Source organism: Pleurodeles waltl, chromosome 1_1 (assembly GCF_031143425.1).
Source record: "Pleurodeles waltl isolate 20211129_DDA chromosome 1_1, aPleWal1.hap1.20221129, whole genome shotgun sequence".
Classification (NCBI taxonomy): domain Eukaryota; kingdom Metazoa; phylum Chordata; class Amphibia; order Caudata; family Salamandridae; genus Pleurodeles; species Pleurodeles waltl.
This window is the reverse complement of record NC_090436.1, coordinates 636,589,500-636,612,528: the sequence shown is the minus strand read 5'-3', so window position 1 is coordinate 636,612,528 and position 23,029 is coordinate 636,589,500. Positions and strand designations below refer to the sequence as shown.

Here is a 23,029-nt window from a genome sequence, read left to right as displayed (position 1 = left end):
GTCACATCATTCTGCTCTTCGATGAGGTGCATATCGGCAAAACAAGAGTAGTTTTGTTCAGTGCCATTGACTACTGCAGCAGTTTGTGCTTTGTTAAACCAAAAATAATTTTGCTTTTTGCCAATGTTTGTAGTAATGGTTAGGGCCCTAACAGCTACCACAACAATAACCATGTCAGAACAAGACACGCATTGACAAAACCAAAAGCTGACCACCAATGTCCGAGCTATTGGCTTTGTTAATACTTGTTTAGTTTCATGTTTACCATAATTTTGCTGAAACTTGTTACACTGATGTTTTCCATTATGAATATGTTTTGGAAATACTACCATGTATCGACACATTTTACTAAATTATGTAATGGTGTTTAACATTTCACAGTAGTTTAGAAAAACATTTTAATCCAAGTTGCATTTTTGTGAACATTTTAATTTAGAAAGCAAAGAATAAAGAAGCTTTAAAGCTTTGTCAAGTATGTGCTTCTAATCCGAGAACTTTCTGGGGGCATTATACGTAGCCTCATAGTGTTCACTTTGCAAACGTGTGTACATATTTTTGTGCTGGAACCACGGTCAGTAGTGCAGTCAGAGTTTACAACATTTCCTTAGAAAGCTCACTTAATAATAAAGGCTTTGTATTAATGAACCATAAATGCAAGTTCGAACAGCATTAATATAGACACAGATATTACCGTAACTGCAGAAAATGCCCTTTCCGGATCAATAATGTAGTAGTGTGAACTGGCGCCTAAAGGATTTGTGCTGCAATGGCTTTGGGATTCTTGCTCCAAGGACACAATAGAGATGAATACTTGTTGTGCTGGACCCCATACAATATATCCTGGGCATCTGGCTATAAGAATTCCATACCCCTTATATTTTTACATGTTGGTTTCAAGATGTTTTTAAAAATGAAAGTGTTCCTAAAGGTAAGTGGTGCAGGACACCTTAGTTAGTAGTTTAACCTCATTAAACCTGTAAATAAATGCTTGTCTGTTTTAGTAACATCTTTCTGATTGTTAGCGCTGAATAAGGTAAACCGCAGCTCATTGCTGCTGTTGGCCAGCACGGCCGCATGCACATAGGGAGATCCTAGTAAAGCTGGCACACTAGTTCTCTTTTCCTTTAAGTGGCGAACAAGACTTGTCTCAACATGTTGCCTGTCAAGTGCCAGCATGGCCTGTGAATGTTAATTTTGTACTGCAATTGTGTTGTAATCAGTTGAGCTGGACAGTCGTTTATGGGCCCCCATGAGCTTTCCATGACACTTGAAATTAAGGTACCCAAGTAATTCTCAAGTGCCTATGAATTGTGACAAACACAATTGCATGTGTGAGGAGGCCAGTTTTCAGGTTCCACTATTTAACTATGGCTTAAATAGTGGTAGTGTTAAATGCATTTATTGTTCGTGATGTAGGAAAGTCTGCAGAGATATTTTATCATTTGAAAGGCCTACTGAATCGTCCCCTTTTTTAGCAGCCTCATACAATTAACTGGTCTGCAGATGTTAAAGTAAGCATGCTCTGGTAGGTACTAGAGCGTTGCACAGTATAAAGGTGTGTGCCCTCTGCCTTCTAGTATTCCAGATTAGGGTCAAAGTCGATTTCCATCTGGCATAGGAAGCCTGCCAGGAATTGGTGCACATTTTGTTTTCTGAGAATGCCATACAATCTCAAGGTATTGTGGGCCCTCCCAAAGTTCCTATATTCTTGGCCACAATAAGGTGTGTGTTAGTATATTATCTTTGATGGTGTTGTTTCTGTGTAGAGTCAAGCGGAGTCTCTTGATGCTGTGATGATAAAGTGAGTCATCTTCCATTGAGCAGATGGATGCTTTAATTTTTGCCAACTCTCTAATGGTGGTGTCCAAAGTATCCTTTGTCATTTTAGGTGTGGTTGTAGATCGGTGCGAGCTCTAGCCTGCAAAAATCATTTGCATAGAAGTCCTGAAGGATGACATTGCCAACTGCAGCCAGTACAGTAATAACAGAGGAAAGTCAAAGGAGGGGAACAAACAAGTATAGTTTTGTGTAACTATTGTTCCTCTGAAAATTCTTCTTGAGGGATAGCGGGGCAGGGCAGAATCTAAGGCCAGGTGGTCCAGTGAGTCACCTTGCCAGTGTTTGTGCAGAGAGTTTTAGATGATACTGCAATTACAGCTAACCCACCATGGAAGTCCACCCATAACCTGCCATATGTTAGCTCATGTGGCCGAGCAGGGCTCAGATAGTTGTGGTGATGTATCATCAGCGAGGGGCATAACTGTGCATGATAAGAAACCATTATGAGAAAGGCTCAGATTTCCTCTTATTTACAGAATTAAGTGGTAGCCGGACTCAATAACTCTAAAGGGGATGCCGGATAGTGCCAGAATTCTAGATCAGGTTGCTGCAGACCGTGCTGAAATATATTGAAGGAATGAAGGAAATTGGCATGACTGTTTGAGTTTCATGTCAGTGATGCTTTGACCGTTCTAATTATTGACTGTCGGACCTCTACAGCCATTTGCTTGAATTAATGATGGAAGCCAAGTGTGGTTTCCTGTGCACCTTTCAGTTCCAGTACCTGCAGGTTGCTCCAGGGGATCTGGAACCCAGCAGTTTGAAGTCTGCATACTCCTGCTGCTCATGGAAAAATGAGGAGGTGGAGATGTCCTTTATGCTGACCAAATGTGCATTGCCTGTAATGAGTTTTATCTGTCTCCCTCAAGTTTTAGGTGTAATTGTAGTGCCAAAGGTGGAACCAAAGCTAGCAGTTAGTGTGTTTTGCTCTTGTAGTGGCTGAAATCAATCCTGGCTCTATATCCAGAGAAGTGTACTTTGAGACACTGTGGATGGTGAGAGTAGGTGCCTCTAATGCTTTAAATGTATCCTTCCACCTCCTGTTCAGTGTTTAAATTGATATGCATAAGAGATGACTTTACAACTTAGGAGCCGTCAATACAGTCCTCCTTTCATTTCTTGTCTGCCTTTAATGTGCTTTGGTTGCATGTGTTAGCACATTAACCCAAAATACATTGACTTTGCCAAGGGAGGTTGCTAGAGCCTCTTTCCTACTTTGTGTTTTTTTGTAAACTGGTAAGGCTCCACCTTTTGTGCTTCATTTTTTCTGTTGCACCGTTCACAATCAATTTCTGTTTTATATTGTTGGGCTTTCGATCCTTTTATCCTCACAATCCTGAATCTCTTCCTATTTAGGGTCGAGCCTGCAAGTGCATGCGCTACCCCATGCACCTCACATGCTAGACACTGTTGTGTTCAGTAAAGGGCTTGGAGCCCACCTGTCACTCACCATTTGTTGGTTTGTGTGGCACTCTTCTTCACAGCCTCGTAATTTGTCAAGGCACATCTGGCATCATTTCCATTCCTCTGTGTGGAGCAGGGATCAAGCACTAATTGATTTTAACTTGGTGCCCGTCTGCTGCTCCCGACCTGATCGAAGTAGTATTTTGTTCCAACTTCCAGTGCCCCTCAAACAGAAGGCTTGTGACTGGCAAAAACGTGCCCAGCAGGACAAACAAAATTGCAAAGCTAACTTTAATTTATTTTGTTAAGTTGTCTTTTTTTCAGTTTCCACTCATGTTTACTGTTTTTGCTCGTGTGCGCTGTTGTCAAAAGCTGACAATGAACTTGTTCGGAATATGCAGGACCTATTGCATTGGAAATGCTTGTTTTATCATGTAGGTTTCCTTTCCTATGTTTTTTAGCTTTCCTGATAGCCCTGGTTTTCTTTTCATAATGTACATCGTTTTTTTTCTTTCTTTTCAGCCTGCTCACCTCTACTTTTATCCATACTCAGACAGCACCCAGCCTCACTCCATCTATACAGAATTTGTTTTTTTAACTATTTTTATTAGGTTTATTTAAAGCTTACTTGGTAGTAGGCAAGCATTGCAATATCATCAGGTAACATTTCTTGGATTAGTATAAATTAATGCATATTTACACTGAAGTAGTTTCACTAGTAGTGTTAAGCAAAGGGCATAACCGATTTGTGATCAGCATACCAGTTCCAACTGCCGGGTTCCCCCTATCATCTACACTAGTTACGTATTTATGACAAAAGGGTTTATCAAATTTATGTACTCCATCATAAATAGTAGCCCTGAGTTTTTCCATCGCATAAATGGTCCATGCGTTCCCCCACTGGTGGGCCAGTGTCAATCTGGCCACCAATAAAAGATGTGTAATGTAGATTTTCCAAGTATCTTATGATGGAAAATCTTAATTTTATTAAAGACACGGAGGCGAGTATTATGCTTTCTTTTCCTGCTTTATTAAAACAGCAGCCAAGAGAAACAGACCAATCCCAGGGCTTGCGAACATGCAGCCAATGGGATTCAAGAGAAGTAACACTAACCAATCAGTACACTATATTACGTAAGATATACCAATCCGGACTGCAGGTAGCCCTCTTTTCAGATGCGAGACAGTCAAGTACAGGATTTAAATAAAGGAACAATACAACAAATTAAACAAATTGCCATGACTAGAGCAAAAAAGTCTTGAATTCTGTCTAGGTTCGGAGAAAAGGATGATTTGGTAGTCTGATGAAGGCAGAAGTCCGAGTTCAATGGAAATTGCGGAGAGTGGATACTGTGAGGAGAAACGGCCTTCGTTGAATTAGGTTGAAGTGGATGCTGGAGCGTTGGTATTAACTAGAAGGGGTGGGAAAACAACGTTAGTACAAAAGCGGTGGGATAATACTCGCCTCCGTGTCTTTAATAAAATAAAGACTTTCCATCATAACATACTTGGAAAATCTACATTTTATGAGAAGACCGGAGGCTCCTATTATGCTTGTTTAAAGCATGTTAACTACTACAGACGTTGCTGTACTAACAGGTTTACAATAAAAAGTACGAAAGGTAGAGTCATTTGACCAATCTGCTGATCTTAGAATATCTTCCAGTTGTGAGCCAGCCCAAAAGGCTTTTGACGCCATAGCGCCTCTAGCAGAATGGGCGCCAAATTTTGAAGTGTCGATGCCCGCTAGGGACATCACCCATTTGACCCAACGAGCCAAGGTGGGTGAAGATACAGGTTTATGGGGTTTTCTGAAAGAAATCAACAGTTGGGAAGCCGAAGATGTTCTAAGATCGGCCGTTTTTTGTTCATAAACAGTTTCCCACACAAAGTTTCGGGTAATTTGGAAAGAAGGGATAGAAAACAGAAGTAATATTAGTTTTTGTACGACGAGAGACATTGAACATAACACCAGTAGGAGTGAAGTGACGAGCTGAAATGTATAGAGCTTTGACGTCAGAAAGACGTTTGATAGACACAAGACAAAGTAACATTGTTAATTTGGCTGAAAGCATTTTCAGGGATAAGGAGTCGTTATCCTGTCATGAAATAAACATTTGCAAAACGAGGTTCACATCCCATAAAGTGGAATACTTGGGAATTGGGGGATTGGAGAATTTTACTCCTTTCAATAGACGACAGATAACGGGATGTTCTCCTACAGGTTTTCCGTTTATAAACGGGTGATGTAGGGATATAGCTGATCTATAAAGGTTGATGGTTCTGTATGATTTGCCGGCGCTAGCTTGGGAAGCAAGAAAGTTAGCTATTAGGGTTAGATCTGCTGAAAAGGGATCGCGTGATTTTCCCAAACACCAGCTAGACCAGATGGACCAAGCTGATTTGTAAGCCTTGGAAGTGCCTGGAGCCCAGGAGTTGTTGATATAGGTTGAAGCTTCGAGTGAAATTCCTGGGTAAGATGAGGAAGACCTGAAACCTTCCAGGCGGATAGGAGAAGAGTTTTGTTGAGAATGAGGTCGTGGGGAAGACCTTGTGGATTCAGAAGGAGGGAGTGAAAGGAGGGTAGAAGGACCGGGAAATCGATGGCTAACTAGAAGATTGGGGTACCACACTTGGGATTGCCACAGTGGGACTTATAGAACTAATGTGGCTCTTTGACGGCAAACCTGGTTGAGGACTCTGTTTATCATGATAAAAGGAGGGAATGCGAAGTTTAATGCATGATTCCATTGTTGGAGAAATGCATCGGTCGCCAAGGCATGCGGATCGGGTCTCCAGCTGAAGAAGCGAGGAAGTTGAGCATTCAAACAGGAAGCAAAAAGATCTATCTGGAAAGGACCCCATTTGCGATGGATAGAGTTGAAGACTGAGGAGTGAAGTTTCCAATCGCTGTAATCGGAAAGATGGCGAGAATACCAGTCTGCAACTGAGTTGAGAGAACCTGGTAAGTATTCTGCTTGAACTGAAATTTTTTGATGAAGGCAAAATTCCCAAAAACGTTTCGCTAGATCTGCGAGTGGTTTGGACTTGGTACCGCCGAGATGATTGTTATATTTTACGGCTGTAAGATTGTCCATACGAAGGAGTACGGAGCAAGAGACACTGTTTTTGGTGAAGGTTTTTATTGCAAAGGAGCCTGCAAGCATCTCTAAATAGTTGATGTGCAATGAAGACTCCTGTCGAGACCATGTGCCTCCAGTCGATATCTGACCACACCTTGCGCCCCAGCCTGTTAGACTTGCGTCTGATTCTAATACAAGATCTGGGGCTGAGGCATAGATGGTCCTGCCATTCCAGGCTTCTAGGTGATCTAACCACCATTGGAGTTCTGTACGGGATTTGAGATCGAGGGGGATGAAATCTGAATAAGCAAGACCCTTGCGCAAGTGTCGGATTTTTAATCTTTGGAGCGCTCGATAGTGCAGAGGACCTGGGAAGATTGCTTGAATCGAGGAAGAAAGAAGACCTACAATCCTTGCAAGAGACCTGAGGGAGAGAGAAGTCTGCTGTAAGGATAGGGTTATCTCGGATTTGATATTCTTTATTTTTGAGGCCGGGAGCTGTAAGAGGCCTTGAGAGGAATTGATTAGGAAACCTAGGAATTCTGTTGTTTGTGATGGAGTAAACATTGATTTCTCGTTGTTGATTAAGAAGCCTAGATCTGACAGAAGTTGGACTGTGAAAGAGAGTTGGGATCGGAGTGTAGAAATATCTTGGTGCATAAGAAGGATGTCGTCCAGATAGATTATGAGTCTGAAACCCTGAGATCGTAGAAGGGCTACTATAGGTTTCATTAATTTGGTGAAACACCAAGGGGCCGAGGAAAGACCGAAGGGAAGGCAAGTGAACTGATAGGTGCGATAGTTCCATTGGAATTGGAGAACTTTTCTGTGGGAATGATGAATAGGAACTGTTAAGTACGCGTCTTGAAGGTCTAGACGAACCATCCAGTCGTTGAGGAGAAGCGAATCTCTTAGGTGGAGAATCGTTTCCATTTTGAAGTGTCTGTGGAGGACAAACTGATAGAATTGTCTCAGATTGATGACCGGTCTTATTTTACTTGTTTTTCCTGATTACTAGAAAGAGGGGGCTTATGAAGCCTGAGTGAAGCGGACGAGCTGGTTGAATAGCACGTTTTTGAAGCAGATTTTGGATTTCTGAATCGATAAGATCTGACATTTCTTATGAAAATTTGAGGGGAGGGAGAGGGGACGGCTGGAAGGGGGTTTCGTAAAGCTCTATTAAGTAGCCTTTGATAGTGTTGAGAACCCAAGGATCTGAGGTAATTTCTTTCCATTTGTGGAGAAAAAACTTTAGACGACCCCCTATAGAAGGATGGCCAGAATGTTGGCTTACCTGAGTTATTGTAGGACCTACGATGGTTCCTTCCTCTGTACCCTCTGGAACGCTGGGGGTAAAATTGTGGACGAAAGTCCTGTTGTTGTTGTTGGGAATGATAGGAGCCTCTGAAGCCTTGGTTCCTGAAAGACCGGCCGGTGGAGCGGCTTCTCTCTCTACCGGCCCTGGCAAAAACCCGTGAGTTAAAGACTTTTTTGATTGTTGTGCTTTGTCTAAAGAAGCAAAGGTGGTGACGTATTTGCTAAGTTCTTTGATAAAGTTATCTCCGAAGAGTAAACCATCGGCTTTGGCTCCTGGATCCATAGCTGCTAAGTTAGCTAATTTAGGATCTAGTTTGAGCAGAAGTCCTTTACGACACTTGTGCGTCATGGCTGAGTTTGCACTGCCCAGTAAACAAAAGGCTCTCTGGATCCAGAGGGAGAGTTCTTTGGGGTCTATGGATTCATCATTCATTCTAGCGGATTCAGCCAGGTCGAAAATACGGGATAAGGGACCGACCAAATCAAGGACTTTATCCTGGCACAGAGCCCAGGCTCTGTCCACCCCTTTACGGGGATCTTTCCCAAATTTGGAGAAAAAAGTTAAATGGGACGGATCTATAGATGGGGTGGCAGTAATGTGTAAGGGAAGGGAGGGTCTGGGACATTCTGAGCGAAGCTTGGCTCGTACTTGTTTGTCCAAAGGAAGACGTAGTTTTGCAAGAATATAGCTTGCAACGTGGTCGGACGGTAACCATTCGGTTGAATTTGGGTGGTGAATAAGGCCGGGTCGAACATGGGGTTACCATCTGAATCTAGCAGGGGGGCGTGGGATTGATCAGATGTTGACTTTGTTTTTTTGGAGGGGGGGGAGCCAATCCAAAAATTTGAGATGTTATCGTCCTCGTTATCAGAGGAAGAGTCATTGATGCCATCATCATCATCATCATCAGTATCTCTGATGTCCGCAATCACAATTGTTTGGGTCTTAGACACGTTTTTTATTTTAGATTTACTTTTATGACCCGTAATTTTGTTCCCTTCCGTACTAGGAGGCCTTTGAGGAACTTCGTCCTCCATCCTGTGTGAGCTTGGCTCACCTTCCATTAGCGCAGATGAGGTATTATCCTGGTTGGAAGAAGCCTCCGAGGCTTTGCGCTTTCTGCTTTCCCCCGCAGAATGGGCCACTTGTGATTGGGACAGACATGATGAAACAGTAGATTGAATTTGTTTAGAAATCTTTCCCATGGAAGCAGAAACTGCTTTTTTGACTGAAGATTTAATAAAGTTATTTAGATTATAAGAGAAATTCTCATCGGAATCATCATTTTCTGTGAAGAAGTTTGAAAATGCCATGTTTTCTAGAAGGAAGAGGCAAAAAGGCTGATAAGTAAGGGTTAATAATAAGGGCAGACACTAAGGATACATATTGTGTAACTTACCCGAACACCGGAGAAAAACGGTATGAAAATAGACCCAGAAACAGTAAAGTTGAAGCGAATAAGCGAAGCGGAGCTCTGTGGCAGTGAGAAAACGGAGAAACACTGCAAGCGTCTTCAATAGGAGGAGCGCTCCCTTAGGAATGCGCTCAGGAATGAAGGGAATGCGGATGAAGCGCTCGTGTCAGCCGGCGTTCACGGCGACGCGAGCAGGGTAAAGAGGAGACGTTGCGGGCGGCCGCTCTGCTCGCGTATGGAAAATAAACGGCTAATTATAGCCTAAACGCTGCTGTAGACGCGCAAACAGTTTAAACACATTAACAATAGAAATAAATACACGTTAGATGTTAAAACACCATATTAGAGTAAATAGAAACGATAAAATTTATCTAAAAATATCGAGCGACGAAAGATATACTTATCTTGACTGCGAGCAGCAAGAAAAGAGGGCTGCCTGCAGTCAGGATTGGTATATCTTACGTAATATAGTGTACTGATTGGTTAGTGTTACTTCTCTTGAATCCCATTGGCTGCATGTTCGCAAGCCCTGGGATTGGTCTGTTTCTCTTGGCTGCTGTTATAATAAAGCAGGAAAAGAAAGCATAATAGGAGCCTCCGGTCTTGTCATAAAATGAGATTTCCAGTGTGCATGTGTAAAGGTTACATAGAACCTCCCCCGGTTCACCTGACAGCCTTGCAGCGTTAATAAGGGGCGAGTGCAAGGGAGGTTGGGGGGTGGGTACATTTAATTATTAAAAACTATTTTAAAAACTTATCTTCACTGCGGCAGTGCCGCTCCTCTTGCTCCTGTTGCTGCAGGCAGGCACAGGCTCCCAGTCTGCCCTACCGCCAATCATTACGGTGCTGAGAGCAGTGTCAGGATTGGTGGGGAAGCCCAGCCATGGCGCTCCCAGGGAGACTGGGAGCCTGTGCATGCTTTCTCCAGTCCGGCAACAGTGTCGCTGGGCTGGAGAGAGCCTACTGCGCATGTGTGTTTGGCTGGCCCAAAACGACCGGCCAAACACACATGCGCTCTGAGGCACACTGCTAGTCACCCCCTTGGCCCCTGCCCCTTTCAGAACGAAAGGATAATAAACAAAGTTTATTATCCTTTCGTTTTGAAGGTTTTGTAGCTTCTGCTGCTGGGGGTGCGAGGGGGGGGGGCGTTGACGCTCCTCCACCCTAACGGAGGAGCCACCCCTGCTGACAGAATCATCAGTAAGGTTATTTCTGTGAGCGATCGTGTATACGAGATAAAATTTCACATCAGTACGTCGGTATATGGGCACAAGGCCACCAAATATGTAACGTGCCTTTTTCAACACATCCTTTCCATCAGTGATGTGAACTATTAAACATCGCTCTTAATAGCTTATAGCCATTTTCTTTGTGTTATCTGCAAATGGAGTACTTGGCCGCTCTTTAAAAATAAAAAAAGCCACTTCACTTTTTCTGGAATCTCCATACCCAAGTCTCTTTCCCAATATTACATATACTTGTGTTTTGACTGAGGATTTATGCCATTATATTTGTTAAAGCCAATGGTATGCCCTCTTCATTTTTTTATTAGCAAAATGAGTTCTATGCCAAATCTTTCTCTCGTCACTTTAGCCCGCACCACTTGTGAGCCAAACTAATGTAACAGTGGGGAAAAGCGGAACTCTTCTCAAAACTCAAAATTTAGATTCCTTCTCAATTCCTCTCATTTGAGAAGACTGCCTCTTTTTAATTTTTTTTTTTTTTTTTAAAACACCCACTGGTGGTGCTTGGGAGCATCACAGTGGTGAAAGCCTGGATCAGTTACACCCATTGGAAAGTCCGGATTATACATAGTTGGAGTTTGGGGGGGGTAGGGGGATTCTTTTGTATTATTTGTTGCCATTTGCTGGGACGGGAAATGGACATGCACCCCTGCCCTGAGTGCCCCAGCCTCAAAAAAAATCAGCACCAAGGATCCAGACATCTTTGTCATGGGCGAACACGGATCTCACATGTGCACCATGATGTAGGCTTGTCTGTCAAATTGTGGTCCTGTTGGACTGCAAGGGACACCTAAAGCGTTACCCTCATAGTGGGGAAAAAGCTACTGCCGTTGCCAGCAGTTAAGTAAGCCCAGTGGTGGCAACATACTGTGTAGTGATCAGTAATAGTGAACAGGCCTTTTTACCTGTCACTGGAGTGAGGCCTACAAGGCTCACTCATGTAAAGTTCTGTTGCTGTGTGCTTAACTTGCCTATGGTCTACATCAGGTTAGTATGTAGCGTTTTGCAGTATGTGTGACTTCCCAGGTAAGATGGGGCTAAAAAAAAAATCATAAAAGAGTAGGGATGGGGCAATGGAGTAACCTTTTGACGCACATATCACTCCATTTGTGAACCTCTGGTTACTGCTCCCAGTCTCCTAGCTGGGTGAGGGGACATCATCCAGGGGTTCCAAGATCACTGGCACTGGAGCCTCAAGCACCAGTGCCTGCCTGCTTGCCAAGGCCATTGTGCCCTTTGAAGAAGAGGAAAGTGCTTGGAGTAAACAAGGTCCAGTGGAGGATCGTAGTGAGTGGATCCCTTTAGGGAGGTGTGAGCACACGGCTGTTGCACTGATAAGGTTGTTCCCTGTTTGCAGGTTCAAGTTGGTGACCCTGTATGCCAAAGGGGGGCCACTGTGAAGTTATCTGTGGATAGCATCACTGCTGTGCTGGCCAGATAATAGCCTTTGTAGAGAGTGAAGTCAGCAACACGTATGCCAGAGGGGGCCACCATGAAAAGAAAGTTACTGCTGTGCCTATCGAGTAAGGTCAATGATTCTGGGGTTGGCCCCACTGGAGAGGACAAGGACAGTAGCCTTGTTCAAGCCATCGTCAAGAGTAGAAGCCACCGTGGTGAGTCATGTGAGCCTGAATACACAACTAAGGATCAGTACCATAGCAATCAGCACCATTCACCTTTATTGGGTGGTGATGGTGGGGGTGAATGGTGCCACTTTTATCTTTCCTTCCTTCTTGCCCTTTTTCTTGGCTTCTTTTGCCTTTGCTCTTTCTTGCTTTCTTTCTTTCTTAGGCAAGAGGCTTGCAGCCAATGCCACACTAATTGACTTTTTTAGATCTGTTAGCCAGGACCTATTGAGTTTTACTAAAATTGTATGTATAACATGGTTACATATTCAGCAAGGCTTCATTCATTAGCCTGTGCTTGGTGTCATTCATATTTTCCTTCCAGCCACTTTAGTATGCATTCAGGGGCAATGTAGCTCCCTTCAGCCATTGGCTGACATCACTAGGAGTTACGGCATGCTGCCCTTCCACAAGGAACACATCCAGACACAAAGTAATCCCTTCCGTACCAGGGAGTACTATGGTATTGTTTTTTTTAATGTTATTGTTGATACAAACTTTTTTTTTCCTTCAGCAAATTATTTTATTTTGTTAGATTGAGGGCCCAGCATACTTCCAAACAATAAAGTTTTTCTAAACAAAGCAAGAATTACCAGAAGGCTGGTGGTCAATGTCAGAACTATTGGCTTTGCCGGTGCTTGTTTATATTGCACTTCGATGAAGGCTGACATTATGGACCAATGTATGTTCTGCTCAGAATATTTAATAAACAAGCATTTGCAATGCAGTAGGTCTCACATTTAGAGCTATTGGCATTCTAAATTCATAACTGGACTTTTCTTGCCACATAAATTGGTCAACCCTGACTCATAATTTTCTTTTCCTGCCATATAATTCCAGTGGCCCTTCATATAACTAAAGCACTTTCATTTATCTACTTCCTCTATCTGCAGCAATTGAAAATGTTGCCATTTAGCATCTTAATTTAAATCCTCCATGCTAATTCTAATAGAATACCACTTTCACCACCCCACCATCAGAGTTCCTGGCTAATACAATTCCCCAAAAAAGACGTAAACAGCCACAGAGAAGAAATGAACTAGAAGAGTCACCCAAACAAATCAAGTGTTCAAACAGTCCTATGTAATAAGGATGTTTAGCTGGCCTGAACAACAGTCATAATTCTAGTACGGAGAGATTATTAAAACATATACAATTATCATATAAACCTTTATCAGAAATAAAGTTTTGACATTACACTGTAATGCTCAAAACATCCCCAAGAGGCACAATAACAAAAATATAATTTGTAATAAACCTGGCCATGTAACCATATTGCTAGCCCCTAGATGGCATAATCCCATGAAAAACTAGCATTTGCAATGCAGTGGGTCTCGCCTTTGCTTGAGTTAGAACTATTGGCATTGTAAATTCATAACTGGACTTTTCTTGCCACATAAATTGGTCAAGCCTACCTCATAAGTGGGTATTTTCCTACTACATAATTCCATTGGCCCTGCCTATAACCAAAGCACTTCCATTTACCTTCTTACTCTGTCTGCAGCCAGAAATGAAATTGTTTACATTTAGCATCCTAATTTAAATCTGCCATGCTAATTCAAATAGAATTCTACTTTCACCTCCCCACCCCACCATCAGAATTGCTGCCTGGCTAACACAGTTCCCAAAAAAAAACCAAGCATTTGCAATGCAATGGGTCTCGCGTTTGCTCGTGTTAGAGCTAATAGCGTTGTAAACTTCTAACCGGACTTTTCACTCGTAATGAAACCTATCGGCAAATGTGCAATTATGTACGTGACCGGAAAAAGTGCAATTAACTGTGTATCAGGGTCGATATTATGCAAAGCGCTCGACTTCTGCCAAGCGAGATCACGCTGCGAAAATAGAGAAAAAGTAGTCCACGAACCGGACGGAAAACAGCGAGCCTCGTATGTTTTCTGTACTTGGTCGATGGGCTAGAGGAGGGCTAACCACCGGAAAAGGCATGACGTATGCATGCCTTCCACTAATGAAAATCAAGCAGATTCTAACAGACAAGCCCATGATCCGAGCCCTTTTTAATTCCTACAGCATCTCGCTAGCGAAACGCATGCGCAAGTGCATGTGACACAGGCTCGACTCTAAAAAAAAAAAAAACAAGACAGCCACGGAGTAACGAGAGAAACAGATTGGTGTTCAAACAGTCATAGTGTAATAAGGATGTTAAGTTGGCCTGAATAGTGGTCATAATTGCGATAAGGAGAGAATAATAAAACACATACAATTATCATATAAACCCAATAAATACCTTTATCAGAAATAAACTTTTGGCATTAGACTGTAATGCTCAGAACAGCCCCTAGAGGATACCACAATGAAAATAGCATGTGTAAAAAACAGGGTCATGTAACCACAGTAACCACAGTTAAACCCTGGCAGACATAACCACATGAAAAGAAAATGACCAAAAGTAATGTATTGTAACCATATATTTAGTCCCTAGATGGCATAGTGCATTACATATTTTCAGGGATAGCAGGCCTACTGCAATATTACAAACAAGACCCTTAAAACACAAAATACTGTCAGCTGAAAACAAATGTTACAGGCATGAGAGAGATTAAAAAGATACAGAATTGACCATGAAGCAATGGTGTTCTAGGCAATTGAACTTTCCTTGCATACGCAGGGCACCTAGAAGCATCCACAGACTCGTCCAAAACACTAAATTTACTAGCACCTACAATCCTCCGCACTGACTAAAGACCCTGTCTCCTAAACGCACCTTGCACGCAGCCCAGTCCTAATTCTTGAGTCATAATATGCAGTTCATGGTTAGGACGTTCCTATTTTGTGCAGTTGTCCAAAATGCTGCTTTGACACACCGTAAATGCCTCCTACAGTATTAAACATCTGGTAGCTTCGCCTCGGTGTACTTATATACTAACTTTTAATAATTGAGGGTTCGTATGTCAAGCATACCTTTTTGTACTTTTCATAATTCCTTCTTTAAAAGTTCGAATAGCGTCTCAAACTCTTGTAAAGCTGAGAAACCTGAAATGAGATGCAACTTTTTTTAAATATATATTAAGGGCATTTTTTTTTTTTAACAATTCAGAGAATGCATTCATGTATTAGTATTCCGACTGGGATTGTGACAGTTGCCTATGAATTACACTTTTAGAATGTATCTGCAATACACACAGAACGTTAACCACTTCTGTGAAACACATGCATGACTTGTCCTCACCATCATTTTCGTTTACTGGTAGCCACATTTGCAAGACTGTTTTTTTTTATTTGTAATAACAAAACTGTTAATATTTTGCAGATGGAGTCAGCTTGCGTTTCCATTCACGAAGCTCTGAAGTCTGTCATTGACTATCAGACACACTTCCGTTTGAGAGAAGCTCAAGGTCGTAGCCGAGCAGAGGACCTCAATACAAGAGTAGCCTATTGGTCAGTAGGAGAAGCTGTCATTCTGCTGGTCGTGAGCATCGGGCAGGTGTTTCTTCTGAAAAGTTTCTTCTCCGATAAAAGAACCACAACAACACGTGTTGGGTCGTAACTTATATTTTGAGATGCTTCAATTCCACCATACACTGCACACTTGATGCCCACGGATACCTCTAACCTCAGATAAAACTATAAATATTGGTAACATGCTTACCTTTTTATCCCCCAATTTACATTATGGAATACTGCAGCTGTGTAAAAGTGGTTAAAGGGGACTTTTTATTTGAAAGATTTGAAAACAAACACATTTTGCTATATAAAAGCATATGGCCCAGTTGTTAATTTTTTGCCAAAATGTTTGTGTTTACTTTTGTTTATCAAACTTGGTTTATTGTTTGCATATGCTATGAAACAAAATCTAGAGTAATCTGCATGTGTTTATGAAGGTGTCCAGAGCCCCAAAACCAAAAAGAACACAAATTAAAAATTGTATTAAGCTTATCTATCTTCCACATTTAGTGCTCTCAATATAGGATTTTTCTTAGTGCCTAGAAATGTTTATGCTTTCAAAACAGGTGAATGTTTTATTATTAAGTAATCAAATTGGACTTGCCTTCAAATACAATGTGTAGAACACTGACCAAATAAAATCAAAATTACCTACTGTTTTTCATTTAATATTTTTGTCAGGTTACACTAAGAAAGATCCACATCTGGTACAAAGGCAATCTGAGTTAATTTAAGGTTTTTGTATGAATTAATTTGACTCGTTTATTTTTGACAGGTTTTTCACCTACCCGTTTACAAATAATTTTGCTAAACCATATTAATTTATGATGACAAACATCCCAAAAACAGCAAACATGATCAATTGATTAGCTGCAAGCAGTAATTTCCTAAATAAATGTAACGTTCATACTGCAAGTGAATTTACTTACTGAGCTTTTCTTCTCAATCCTCCCCCTCCCCAATCTGCCGCAAGAAATAGCTTATTTTTGCTAATTACTCACTGTTACTTTAGTAAATTCATCTTTCACAAGTATTGTAATGTCATTGAAACCGTTGGATTCTAGTTCAGTAATTAAGTGATGTTGTAAAAAAGTGGGTACAATAGTGGCTGTCTGCTATGCAGAACACTTGGTTGTAGTGGAATTTTAGCTAGGCGGTCGCTGGTATTCCATTCAGAGATACTCTTAATAGGAAAAGTAGAAAAGGGTCTATACTTTGGCTGATTGGGCCACACTTCTGATGGAGATATAAAAATTACATTTAACTATCAGAGAGTCTTATTCGTAGTCTGTTACCCATTGCTAATAGTTAAATACACGATGTGCTTAAGGTATATCTAGAGTTGAAGCCTAAGATGGTTGATAAAATTTACAGTTTTCAAGGTTAACATAAATATGTAGCATTCTGTTTCTGTTAGATGGGGCCTGATCTCTAAACACATACAAAACCACTTGAACTACAACTGGTCATAATTTTCACTGTATTGTGTCCTACTTTTGTTATGCTGCCCTAAATCAGACTATTGGCTTTAGAAAAACATGCCACATCCACACTTCACTGACTAATTGACCTTTGTGGAACATGCAACAGTCGTGTTGCAAGAATACTCAATGGGTCAACTTTCAGTTGTAAACCTCTGTTAAAAGAGGTGTGATATAAATATGGCCTTGACGCACACAAAGTATATTCAAATTAGTCTTTTGCCTACATTTGGTGCACTGAAACAGAGCAACCTCGTTATAGAATCATCATAGGGGTTTTTCCAGACATACTCCAGGTCTTTATTCACGTGCTGACTCCTTCATATATTAAATGTTGATAAATAGCAGGCAGTGCTACTGGGCACACTGTTCTTGCTCAAAGCAAATAAATGAGTTGGCTTTTGTAAATGAAAAATGTTATACTTTTTAAAAATCTTTTTGGCAGAATTATGCCATCTGTAGTGTTTGGTCACATCACATTTGTTTTACTTTAAATTAATGTTTTGCTCATTTAAACAACAAGCATTATACAAAGTGGTGTGTGTGTGTGTGTATACAGATTTACTTTGCTGTCTTTTCTCTCTTTTTAAGGCTAAGTGATTGAACCAATGATGGTAAGAAATGTGCAAATGTATGTCTATATAGATATATACACACTGCAAGCTATGGAATCAACAGTAGGTTGCAGAAGTTGTCTTATTTTACCTGTTACGTTTGCAGTTCTCAGCATTTTTTCTTTTATTTGAAGATATAATTAAAATTGTGTGTGAGAATCGCATGTTTGCCATCAAACGCTTGACATAAAAGTAACTTCAACTGTATGGGACTGCAGTAGACACCAATTTTTTGAACTTTTGTTAGGCTTTTTATGTTTGTGTCAAGTTTTATGTTAAAAAATGTCATTTCTTCTGTTTTGGAAACGTTTTACACTTTCTGTGATTTGGATGAGACTACAAATGGACCCTGTGAATATTATTTGAGAGAGTAAAACTTAATATATGGATGCAGTTCAAATGCAGGGGTTTTGTACAAATAAATACATAGAACCAACACTGTCCGAAGTTGTTTTTTGAGTTTTAATATTAAACCTGGAAAGATAACATTTTGGGTGATCTGTTTTTCAATTTTGAAAGGGATTTTTCTTTGCAGTTCTGCTGCTATGCAGGTTTTGTTTTCATGGTTACATTCAAAATTCCTACTCTGGAAATTGTTGTGGGAAAATATGCTTTCAAGTAACATTGGTTTAGCGTTGTTGGCCTTCTAGTTAATCCATCAATCCATATTTGTGTTACGTCCGTTTGTGAGTAGTCTCAGGAAAACCTAAGTCCTTGTTTACATGGGTGGAGGTTTGTGAGGGTGGCATTTTGTGATCTGTGTTGGAGAGCCTTTTTAATATACCAGTAGCAATAATTTATTCACAATGGGGTAATATTATGTCTGTGTGTCACCCTGAACACATGTAAATAATGATTTTGTATTGAATTTTACAAGAGTACCAGCCTTTCTAAAGGCAGCACTTCAGGTTTTTATTTTCATTAAAACTGCTTCTGTGAGTACAATTTTGTGGTACAAACCCTAAGGCTGCAAAAATCCCATGTTTGCTGCTCTCCATAAAAGGAAAAAAGTTCTGCCAACTTTCACCCTTTTTCTTCCTCACAAGATGGACTTAACATTGTCACTTTAAGTCTACAATGAGCTCCACTATTTTCTCAGCCACTATAAAAGCCTGCAACTCCCCCATCATGTGGTGGTAAATTATGTTGGAATGGCCACCAAACAAATTGTGCCTTGCTTTCCAGCCTCTCTTATCCTTGAGGGTTGTAAAACGAGGGCCACGAGATGCCCTATAGGAAGTTGATTTACTGATGAGTAAGCTCACCAGGTTAAGCTACCCTTATTCTTATGATAAAAACAAACCTTTTGTATTATGTTCTCAACCTAGCTAGGATGAGTCTTATGGTTGGAAATGTATTAAGACGGACGATTTCGACATCTGTATCTGTGGAGAATTTCCTATACTGAAGATCTCTATTTTGTCAATCTTCATTTTCAGACAATTGAAACTCATCCAATTGGCCACAGCAGTGAGACAACCAATAATGTATTGAGATACCGTGACTGCAGTTAAGATGAACTAAAATATGTGTCATCAGAAAAGGTCATGAACGTGAGTTTAAATAGAACATATGAGCTTTACCAGTAGTGTTGGACGGAGAATGGAGCCTCGAACTCTATTTGGGGATGGGTACATATGTAAATGGAGAGCTCAGTACAATTTAAGAAATACCGACCAGTCAAATAGTAAACAATCCAAGTAATTGCTGGATCATGCACACCAGCAGAAAATAGCTAGGTAAGCAGGTTTGGTGTGACACTGAGTAAGAGGTAACAGAGATCCAAGCGGTTCTCAGTTGCAGTGCCAAGTTGGCCTGCTTTTTGCCTTTGGTCATCCAACATAAAGACTAAGACTTATTCTGTACAATGGCATAAGTGAATGCTACATTGTTTAGGATCAAGTATATTGAAGACTTCCAGGAATATACAAATTTGACTGTTCATTTCTTTTTCTTAAATGTTCATGGGGAAAGAGAGAAGTGATGTAGGCTGGTAGTTGTTGAAAGTGGCAGGATCGGCTGTATAGTCCTTAAACAGATTTGTGATGGATTCCAAGGGGTGGAGTGTGGGGGTCAGTGAAACTGGAGATCAATTACAGAAATCTTGAAGCCGTGGTATGATCTATTTAACATTTTCTGAAAGTAATTGCAAGACAAGGATCAACAGGCAAACCAGTTTTGATAGGCAAAATGTGACTCAATGTAGTTCCAAAGGATAATGGAGAAAAAAAGGTTGATCAAAGTTTTCAGGGGAGGCCAGATATGTTGATGGAAGAAAAAAAAGATGCATCACAAATGGATTAAGAGGGTTCATTTGTTATATTGCAGCCAGCAGGTGGGATTAGCAAGTGAGTTAACAATTTTAAATAGTTCTCTGATGTATGCTGACTCAATTCATGTGCCCTCAAGAACAGCATTCAGGCAATAGGCATGTAACCTCAGGCCATTTGGACTTTGATGTTTTTTTTTTTTAAATTATAAGTGGACCAGGTGTGCTTTAAACAATCTGGTAACCTTTGTGGATGTACGTATGTTTTAATAATTTGTGTAATCACGGAGACAACCAACTGTTTTTAAGCTCTTTCTTCTGGAAGGTGGAATAAGGGTCTCCACAGCACATCTCTTCAATTAGCTTCTCAAACTCAGGAGGCATTTTGGATTGATTTATTGGAAGCATCACAGCAAAGGGACACAATGATCAAATGGATAGTTCATGCTTTTAGTAGTTTCATGTACTGTTAAGATATATAAAGAAATATCTTATGAACTACATCTGAAATGGAGTTCATCAACAATGAACTCCGGGAAAGAAAACACAGTGGTTACCAGTATTTCAGTTAACCCCTACACAGAGGGCATGTGGACTGCAATCATGAGCCGCTATGACTTGTTGAATACTAGTGTGGTAAGCTTGGTTAATGCAAGTAGCACATCTCTAAGTATTCATTGCACACATTGTTTTTATATTTATTCATTTTTATTGCTGCTATAGCTGATTGTTGGTAGAAAATGGATAAAATGTCATATTTATCCCGACAGTGCTGTATTAGACAAATTAGACAAAAGCACCTTGTGGGAATCTCAAAGGTCCAGCTTTCTATAACTGAACAGGTTTCAGGCATGTATGTTAAGAGTATATTGAGATACCTGCAAAAGACACACAAGCAGCAGGTCCCATGTAGCCTCAAAGTATTTATATTGGCCAGAGAATGTTCTTGGAAGTGTCTCCATTGCCGTTGAATTCCAGACTCCTAGACGCCACAGCGAGATGGGTAGAGGATCCCTATTTTTCCAGATAAGAGGCTAGAGTTTTATTTAGAGCCCTCAAACAGTTTCACATTAGTATGTGATAGCTTTAGTTTAATGTCATAAGAAAGAGGAACTTAGGCCCAAAAAAGAGAAAGAGATATCTTTCCTGCGTTGAGCCCATGTCACACCTAGCACTCTGGCACGACTAGACCCTACAGGATCCTCTTGCAGCCCTAAGTGCGTATGATGTGGACATGCAGTCATATAGAGCCCTTTTGGCGTGACGTTTTCACCTGACTAGCTCCGATGATAGACAGGGCACTTGCACCATATCAGCTGCTAGCATTACTGGGCTATGTTCAGGATACACCAGAATGTCTGACGATTCACCTCTATTGCATTGCTATTAGCTAACAGTGAAATCGCTCTGCACTAGAGGAGCAGACATTTGCCCACTGTCAATGCCTGGTTAAAGAGTCCAATGTACTGCAGCTCTACCAGTGAACTGCACACCACACTTCAGCCTTTAACCTCCAGACCAACGGACATTTGGCAACCCATGCTAGACTGCGTGCAGGCATTGGAGTCCCAGAGCTAAATTCTTGTTCATGGGTGTTGTCTGTGTGTGTCTTGGGCAGCCCTGGTAGACCTTCAACTGTAAAGACTGAACGTGGCCTGTTCTTAGACTTCATTGGGCTCTCTGCCGCCTGTACTTCGCTTCCATCTACCAAGACTCCTTGTTAGTATTGCATCACCCGCCACTACTGGTGTCCTCTTCGATACATTGCTATATGGTACACACTGTAATGCTCCTCATATTTTGTGGTTTTGTTTGTCATGATAAAATTAATATCTTTCTCTAAGTTTGTTTTTTCCCAAAAATCTAAATACATTTTTTGATACCTGCAAGGATCTCTGTCCAGTACAGTTTAATGTATAGGCTATCTCCATGTGCTGAATGTCTTCTTAAAACCACTTCTTCGTCAACATAATGTACTAGTATGACAATAAGTTTTTTTTCAGCTTGTCTAAGCATAAGTACCAATAAAAAGTAACTTTATAGTTGGCCTCGGTACCCAGGATGCTATGGGGATTTTGGGGTAATAGCTTGCCATAGTATTTTCCTCTGGTTCACCCCATCTCATGTTTTCAGATCTTTGTTCTAATTCACCGTACATGACTGGTGAGGCATTTTTAAAAGTAGGACATACGTGTCTGGTGCTGTCTACACAGACCTCTCAGGTGGTTAGGTCTCGAGTGCACTTACATTAAAGGCTTGGTTCATCACCCAGTGTCACAGTTGGTCATAACATTGCTGTGCCTCATCCAGTTTAATCACTTATTTGGCATGAGAGATAGAGCTCAGGGCCGTCAAACATGTCAAAGACAGTTAAAAAGTTACCGTTTTATTTGTTGAGTTGTCAAGATGTTAATGCTGGTGTAAAGGCAGGATTAGGGTGTATAGGAGTGTGCGGTGAAGAAAAATTAGTTTGGTCAGAACTTCTTGTGAGAGTATCTCAAACTGCTAATGTAGTGTTTGTCGGAATACTGACGTAAGCATGTGGGAGTCTGTCCTACTTTGGTTTCCTTGTCGAATCCCATAGTTTGTCTGCTTCCCTAAGGTAACAGTGTAGTAACATCTTGACAAGACCTCCAAAGCCCACACAGCTGACACGTCTGTAGGAAATCAAACACAGAAGCATGTTCAACTCCATAAGCAGAGAGGGCAAATCTAAATTTTCATTTTCTCCCAAACTTTGCAGCAACGAGGTGTTCCCTCCTCCCCTTTTTGTGAACCACAGCAGTTTGTAGATGACCCACAAAGATTAGTAACTTTTAAATTAATGGGCCTCCAGGCTCAATTTTTTAATCACTCTTAAGCAAAGCATTTTTACCCTACAGACAAACCATCCTCAGAATTATGCCCAGCCGAAATCGTGGTTCTTTCCAGATTCACAGTAATGTAAGAGACCCCCTCCATGAAAGGCCTCTGTCAGAAAATTCATAATGTTTACTGTAGCTGCTCACATGGGATCCAGATGACTGTCAGAAGACCAGCAAACTCTGCGTCTCCATGCCAACTAATGGACCTTTTGTTGCCTTGGCATCAGCCAGGCATCACTAAAAATCTAGCAACCAGTAGCTGCTAATGTCCGCTAACACTGACTTGTCATAATCTTCTGCTAAGTTTGTCAACAGCCCTGAAAACATGGAAGTAATACTGGATCCTCCACCGACATCCGAAAACTATTCCTTGAATGGCCAGGCAGGAACTATTAGACCTAGATCTGACCCCACTCTTCTAATTTTCAATAGAACTCACTTGTTGCAAAGGGGAGGAAAAAAGCATAAA

The 23,029-nt window shown here is 41.1% G+C and overlaps 1 protein-coding gene across 2 annotated transcripts in view; it reads left to right on the top strand.

Moving 5' to 3' along the window:
- Positions 1-17,870, top strand: part of TMED7 (transmembrane p24 trafficking protein 7) — a 45,453-nt gene extending 27,583 nt beyond the window's left edge. For both annotated transcript variants that reach the window (XM_069226589.1, XM_069226597.1), the window contains exon 4: positions 15,199-17,870. In XM_069226589.1, coding sequence (XP_069082690.1) covers positions 15,199-15,435 — 237 coding nt within the window. In that variant the 3' untranslated portion in view covers positions 15,436-17,870. The remainder of the gene's footprint in view (positions 1-15,198) is intronic.
- The last annotated feature ends 5,159 nt before the right edge of the window (positions 17,871-23,029 follow it).